This window comes from Fundulus heteroclitus, chromosome 7 (genome assembly GCF_011125445.2).
Source record: "Fundulus heteroclitus isolate FHET01 chromosome 7, MU-UCD_Fhet_4.1, whole genome shotgun sequence".
Lineage (NCBI taxonomy): Eukaryota > Metazoa > Chordata > Actinopteri > Cyprinodontiformes > Fundulidae > Fundulus > Fundulus heteroclitus.
The window spans coordinates 41,986,156-41,993,064 of NC_046367.1; the positions used below are offsets into that span (position 1 = coordinate 41,986,156).

The 6,909-nt window shown below is 45.9% G+C and overlaps 1 protein-coding gene across 1 annotated transcript; it reads left to right on the top strand.

Annotated features, from left to right (window-relative positions):
- The first annotated feature begins 2,110 nt into the window (after positions 1 to 2,110).
- On the top strand, positions 2,111 to 6,081 carry LOC118563771 (germinal-center associated nuclear protein-like). Its single transcript, XM_036139665.1, has 6 exons — positions 2,111 to 2,459; positions 2,536 to 2,811; positions 3,189 to 3,324; positions 4,433 to 4,618; positions 5,624 to 5,777; positions 5,868 to 6,081. The coding sequence occupies exons 1-6, from the start codon at positions 2,147 to 2,149 to the stop codon at positions 6,033 to 6,035; spliced, it is 1,233 nt and encodes a 410-aa protein (XP_035995558.1). The 5' UTR covers positions 2,111 to 2,146; the 3' UTR covers positions 6,036 to 6,081.
- Positions 6,082 to 6,909: the final 828 nt, after the last annotated feature.

Sequence of the window (6,909 nt, forward strand, 5' to 3'; positions counted from 1 at the left end):
AAAATCCAAATTCAGTGTTGCTCACAGTAGTGGAAGGGAGAGAGATCATAGTTGTTAACAAATGTAAAAATAAAACATCCATTGACTGTCATGCCATTGATATGAAAACAGTCAAAAGATTTATTGACGCAATTGCTAAACCACTGACTCACATCTGTAACGTCTCTTTCCAATAAAAACTGAAAATTCATCATTATACTAAACTAGAAATAAACACCGATTCACTGTTTATAAGCTTGTTTCTCTCTTTTCACAATTTCCCAAGATTTTAGAAAAACTCTTTCTTATCATACTGAAAATTTTTATTGATAAGCTCAAACTACTTTCTGAAAGTCAATTAAAGCGTGGATGGTTTTAAACGTTTTAACTTTAAATAACAAGTAAACAGAGGTGATGGTGTTTTGTCCCAGCAGCTCCTGTGAACCATCTCCTGATGATTTTTGGTCCCTTGGAGCCTCACTGCAGGCAGACCGTTTCTAACTTGGGTTTTAAAACAGTCAGTGATCTTAAACTAGATCACCAGGTTGGAGCAGTGGATAAGTCCAGTTTTTATCACCTTAGTCAGATTTTAAAGATAAAGCTGATTTTCTTAAAACAACATTTCTAAGCAGTAATTAATGTCTTTATTACAACTCTATTACTGTAATGCTCTCTACACTCAGACAGTCGTCCCTTAAATATCTCCAGTTGGTCCAGAACGCTGCTGCTGGTCTTTTAACTGAAGTTAGGAGGAAGGAGAACATCACCTCTATCCTGGCTTCCCTTCTCTGGCTCTCTGTGCATTTTAGAGTTCATTTAAGATTATTTTATTTGTTTTTAAAAGTTTACATGGTCTTGTCCCATCTTACCTCTCTGAGCTGCTTCACCCATCCTCTCCTGCTGGTTGCCTCAGGTCAGCTGACCAGCTGCTCCTGGAGGAACTGAGATCTAAACTTAAACTCAGAGGAGACAGAGCTTTTAGTGTTGCTGCTCCTAAATTATGGAACGTTCTGCTGTTCTATATTAGAAGTACCCCTTTATTGTCCACTTTTAAAACTCACCTTAAGACACATTTTTATTTCTTGGCTTTTAACACATGTTGAGACTTTTGCTCTTATTCCTTTTCATATTGTTAATATAACTTTATTTTTAAATGTTTATTTATTATTGTCTGTACAGAGTGCTGCCAGCTCAGCGGCACCAGGGCCATCATCATGCTGCTCCCTGCCCTCCCCATCATGGAGCTCTGCAGGAGGAGCAGGACGTCCCTCTGCTCTCAGCTCTGCTTCAGCTCAAACAGCTGCAGCAGATCAACAGCTGGAACAGCTGCTGCCTCTGGTCGTCTTGGTGCCTTTGCACCACGGTGCTGCTGGAGGAAGGTGACTGATGACAGCCGTCCTCCATGTTTCCATCCAGACGTGCAGCCATGGCTCCATGCGTCCATCCTTCCTGCCATGAATTCTTGAGTCTGTCCACACATTGACCGATGCATCCATCCATCCATCCATCCATCCATCCATCCATCCATCCATCCATCCATCCATCCATCCATCCATCCATCCATCCATCCACCCATCCATCCATCCATCCATCCATCCATCCATCCATCCATCCATCCATCCATCCATCCATCCATCCATCCATCATGCATCCACTCATTCATGCGTGCTACCTGTTCATCTTCCATCCATCTTTTTTACCAGCAGTCTCTCACAGAGTCACAGTTTTCTTCTCACTCACAAACTAGAGGAAGTTGATCAGAACCAGAACCGTATGAAGACGTTTTTAGTCGGTGGATCCTTGTTTCAGTTTTTTCTGATCTTCTCTTGTCTATCAGCCCTGATGCTGCACACTCTGATGGAGGAAGAGCTGATCTCAGAGTACATGCTGGCCTTCATCCCAGACTCAACCAGTGACCTGCAGTGATCCAAGCAGGTAAGACGAATAAAACCCAAAGCTGCTGGAACGTGAATCGTTGGCTTTCAGTCTTTGGCTGCAGCAAACAGACGTTTTCCACCGTGAGGCGGTTTGATCAGTCCTCACATGTTTCCTCAGAACATTTCCTCTCCCCTCCATCTGCAGCTGACCCAGGCCGTCCGCTGGCTGCTGGCCCGCTCTCCACCCCCCCCCCCCCCTCCCCCTCACCTGTCAAACCCTGGTGCAGCTCATGGAGGCCAGTCTGAGCCAGGAGTTCTGGCCCAGAGTTTTCTCCAACCTCCAGAACCGGGCGGCCGCACGGCTTCCCTGGCAGGAAGCGGCGCCTGTCGTCCGGCTCTATAACGCCGTCTTGGCTCACGTTGCCCACAGAGTCTCCTCCCAGGACCTCTGCGGCCTGTCGTGGCCCCCCGCCGAGTTCAGTCAGCCGGAGACCCGAGCGTTGGTCCCTCATCTGGGCTGGAACTCTGCGCAGCATCTCTCCTGGCTGCGTGGCGTTATCCTCAGTCTGCTGCTGCCAGAGTGGGAGGAGACACCTGCTGCAGGTAGGAGACCAACCAGGAGGAGAAATGCAGCGAGTCACATCAAGACTGCGCTTATTTAGCTGCTCTTTGCTCTCAGACTGCTGGCCGGATCTCTGCTCCTCCATCTTTGGTTACGCTGCTAAGATCCCAGCTTCACGTCACAGTCAGCCGCTCCTCATGTCCCGGCTGGAGAACCTTCTGGAAAGGGTCCGACTTCAGGCTCAACACCCCCGACCCCCCCGATCCAGCCCAGCTGATGGAAACACTGACCTGGAAGAGCCGGGGGTTCAGATTCCCTGGGAGGATGTTGTGCTGATCTTCATGGACCACAAACTGAAAGACTGGCAGCCGCCCGGACCTCCTGCCTGTGGAGGTAAAAACCCAAACATGCGGTCCAGAACCTCCTCTCACCTCCTGAAGCTTTTCTTCTAGACGGCCAAACCTTCCTGAGGTCTGTTAAAGAGGATCAGTCTCTCCTCAGACCTCCTGAAGGTCTTTCAGAGTCGACCATTTTTATAGGAATAATTTTTTATGCTTCTTATCTTTGACCTTTGACCCCGTTTACCCACATATGTCCAGCCAGCCGTGCATCTGACCATCCATGCCTCGGTTTTTCCTCTCTGCATCCCTCCTTCCAGCTGCTGAACTGAACAGAAAGAAATCAGGAGCTTTAATCAGGATGTATTTTGTGAATGTCCCTTCAGGTCTTCACGTGTCCTAAAATAAACTCTGTTTTCCTCCTTTTTAAAGACGCAGTGACCGAGGACGGCGAGATCCTGGTTTACTTCCCCACAGCTTCTCTGGAGGGTTTCAGACCTCCTGAAGAGTGGACGCAGGCCGTGGAAAAAACCCACAGAGAGAAGCAGCAGCAGCAGGAGAGGGACGGGTGAGGAAGCTGCTCAGATCCACCTCTTTGATACCAGAGATGTTTCCAGCAGCTTCAGGGTTTGTAAAAGAGATCAAAGCGAGGCTGAAGGGCTCATTCTTTGCTCCAAACAGCCTCACAGACGCTAGTTTTCCACCTTGTTGACTTTAGAAGAGGAGATAAAGCAGAGAGGAGCGTTAGGATCCGTCCGTCAGTCGTCCTGACCTCTGCTGCTCCACAGCAACACGCTTTCTGGAACAAAGCCTCCAGAGCTGCTGGTTCTCCACAACCTTCACAAAGCTGCTGCTTGGAGATAAAAGAATATCTGCTGCTGAGGATCAGGGGTCCAGAGTGCGGCCCCGGGGACGTTTTAGTTTTAATTAAGGCAAAATCATCACAGACAAATTAAAACCTTGGGTGCGCATGTGGCGCAGCGGGTAGCGCGACCCATATACAGAGGCCTTAGTCCTCGACGCGGTCGACCTGGGTTCGAATTCGACCTGCGGTCCTTTACCGAATGTCTCTCCCCCTCTTCTACGCCCCTTCCTGTAAGCCTACTTTCGGAAAAAGCGAGCCACTAGAGCCGCAAAAAATCCAAAAAAAAAAAAAAAAATTGTAAAACCTTCATAAACAGTAAATGTTGGTGCAGCACAAAGTATTTATCCTCTGATACCCTGGAGTTCTGCTTTCTCCTTAATTAAGTCAGATTTTAATTAATTTATTAAAGTTTGTTAAATATGCATTTTTACAGAAGGCGTCACCCAAATCTGGTTCTCACTGCTCAGAATAGATAAATATATTTATTTCTGTCAGTTTCTATCGAGCCCAAAAGAATAATCAGAAACTTGTTTTAGGTTTGGATGATTTCTGCATCTTTCCTGCAGAAATCTGACTGTTTTCATTTTAATGAAAATATTACAAGTTTAATTTATAGTTGATCAGGTAGGAACAATAAAATAAATGTTCTGGGTTCTCGAGTGCTTCATAAAGTTTGGACCCCCTGCTGATGATGAAACAGAGAAATGACTTTCCTCCTGACTTTAATTATTCTCTTCTTCTGCATTTAAAGTGTAAATATTGACTTGATTAAAGAACCCAGACTCTTTATTTTCTCCCTGTTTCCCCTCAGAGCGACTCAGGCTCCCTGCGCGCCGCCTCCTGCTCCGTCTCCCAGACAGAGGTTGTTCCAGAGCTCGGTGGAGGCCCCCGGGGCCCCGAGGCCCCGTCTGGACGTCACTCACAGCCCCTCAGCAGAGGAGCTGCTGGCCCACAAGGTCCTGCAGAGCTTGGAGGAAGAACAGGCTGAGAGCAAGAGGTAGAGATCAGTAAAATCTGCTGACTGCACTGCAGAAAGGGAACTAGAAGGAAAGTTTTCTGGAAATGAGGGAATTTGTCCTTGATTTGAGCAGCAAGTTTAAATGATCTGCCAGTGGAATAAGATTTTTGCTCTTAAAAGAGGAACAACTCATCTCCATCGTCTTATTTCAGGTGCAGTTTATCTAATTATCTTATTTTAAAGGTCAAAATACTCATTCCATTGGCAGATCATCTTATTTAGCTGCTGAAATCAAGGACAAATAAACTCATTTCAAGAACATTTTACTGACTTTTAGTTCCTTTTTGCAGTGAGTGTCGGTTCCTCTGCAAACGGACCTCAGATCTTTCTGCAGGTTTCACTTCTGATGTTTTTCTGTTTTAATGGAAATGAGGAGAAAATCCTCCAGAGATGAAAGATCTCAGTCAGGAATTCACAGGAAGACCTTCGTTTTACAGTCATCGTACAAATATAACCTGTAGAAACGCCCCGGACTCCCACAGCACCCCCACTAGATGACCTGTGGGTCAGAACCGGTCAGATGGATCTGAAGACGCTCTGGTTTCTCCTGCAGCTGGAAGTCGAGCTTTCCACCGTTTTCTGTCTTTAAACAAATCCTCAGAGAGAAAATGAAGATTATCTGAACAGCAGAACCTTCCAGGGAGGTTCTGTTTGGGTTTGAAGAGTTTGGATCTTCTCTGTGGCAGACGGAGGTCGGAGCGATCTCTGCATGAAGCTGTTCAGTACAGAGGTCCGTTGGGTCTCATAAACCTCCTCCTGGGGCTTTTATTTGATCAGATTCTCAAAGAAGTGGACTTGTATCCTAAATCAGAACCAAGATGGTTCTGACTTCTCAGAGCTGCATCTGGATCAGGTGAAGGGGACAGGCAGGAATCTGAGATAAAAACCCGTTTAGAGGTTTGAGTTTCTGTCCTGCAGCTGTGATAAAGTTTCCAGAACGGTTCTCCAAGGTTCTGGTACCACGTTAACGCTCCGTCTGTGCAGGAGCTTGGAGCAGCTGAGGCGCTGGCTGGACGGCGACCCGTTGGACCATCTGTCCACTCCGCTCTTCATGCCGTCCTCCACCCTGCTGTCCTCACCGACCACCATGAAGGTTGCTCCTTCAGGCCGGACCGAAGACGCTGCTGCAGCCACGCAGGTCTCCTCTCCTCCTCACCACTCCTTTCTTACCTTCAGTTCTTCTTCTTCTGGGCTTATTCTGTTAGTTCTGGTCTTCTTGTCCTCCCAGAGGCCTGAGCTGGATCAGCGTGTGGACGGGCCTTCCTGGTCCAAAGCGCCTCCGGTACCGCTGGCTCGGAGGCTGCAGGACCTGGAGCGTCAGATCCTGGCGAGCAGAGAGGAGGAGCTGGCCTGCAGGCTGAAGCTGAGCGGGCTGCTGAGCATCGTGGACGACTGAAGAGGTTCTAGATGGACCGCTTGCTTCTGGGCTCCATCATGGCTTTAGTTTTATCATCAGCTGAAATAAAATCAGCATTTTTAGGAATATTGGCTTAAATGTTTTGGTTTTATTCCTTTTTAGAGTCATTACAGTCGGGTTTGTTTCTTTTATTGGACTCAGATGTTAAATTAATGTGTTGAAGTCCTTTTATTTTCCACTGGGCTCAGATATTAAAGAGATATTTTCATGTTAAACTTCAGTTTGTCTGTTTATTGGATCCATAAAGAGGTCATGTGACTCGTTTTATCTAAGGAGGTTAAACTGCTGTCAGAGGAACAGAAGCAGAGATCATCAGTGTGGTTCTGGAGGGTCCAGTTCTTGAGCTACAGCATCAATGACTGAAGGAATGTCAGGATTTTACTTTCTTTGTCTCCTGTCTGCCTGATTATATCTTTAAAACTTCTTCTCTAATGAGGTTTCAGTGGAAACTGTAAGTTAGAAAACTCCATCAGAGACTTAAGCTCCTTAAAACAGTGGCTTCTTCTCCTGATTAGAGAAAACTGAAGGAACTCGTGCAGCAGAAGTTCCTCCAACCTCAAAATAAAGAACCAAACTGGTCAATGAGTCTAAAAGCCTCCATGAGATTATCAGTCTAAATAAGAATAAATAAAAAACTGAACAGAACTTTTCTACTTTTGTGGTTTGAAGAACAACATAGTTGGGCTGAAAAATTATTTTTCTTGAGAATAAAAATGTTTTCATGATCTTGTGGAAACTAGACCAGTTTTTGAAAGAAAAACTGTTATAAATGATTTTATTCTATAGATATTTGTTTTTTTATATATAAGTTTACAATCTACCAAATTATGACCATTTAAAATCTTTTATCAGC

Coding starts and splice junctions, on each gene's coding strand:
- LOC118563771 (XM_036139665.1), top strand. CDS start 2,147: ATGGAGGCCAGTCTGAGCCAGGAGTTCTGGCCCAGAGTTTTCTCCAAC. Junction 2,460..2,535: donor GGAGGAGACACCTGCTGCAG/GTAGGAGACCAA, acceptor CTTTGCTCTCAG/ACTGCTGGCCGGATCTCTGC. Junction 4,619..5,623: donor GAACAGGCTGAGAGCAAGAG/GTAGAGATCAGT, acceptor CCGTCTGTGCAG/GAGCTTGGAGCAGCTGAGGC.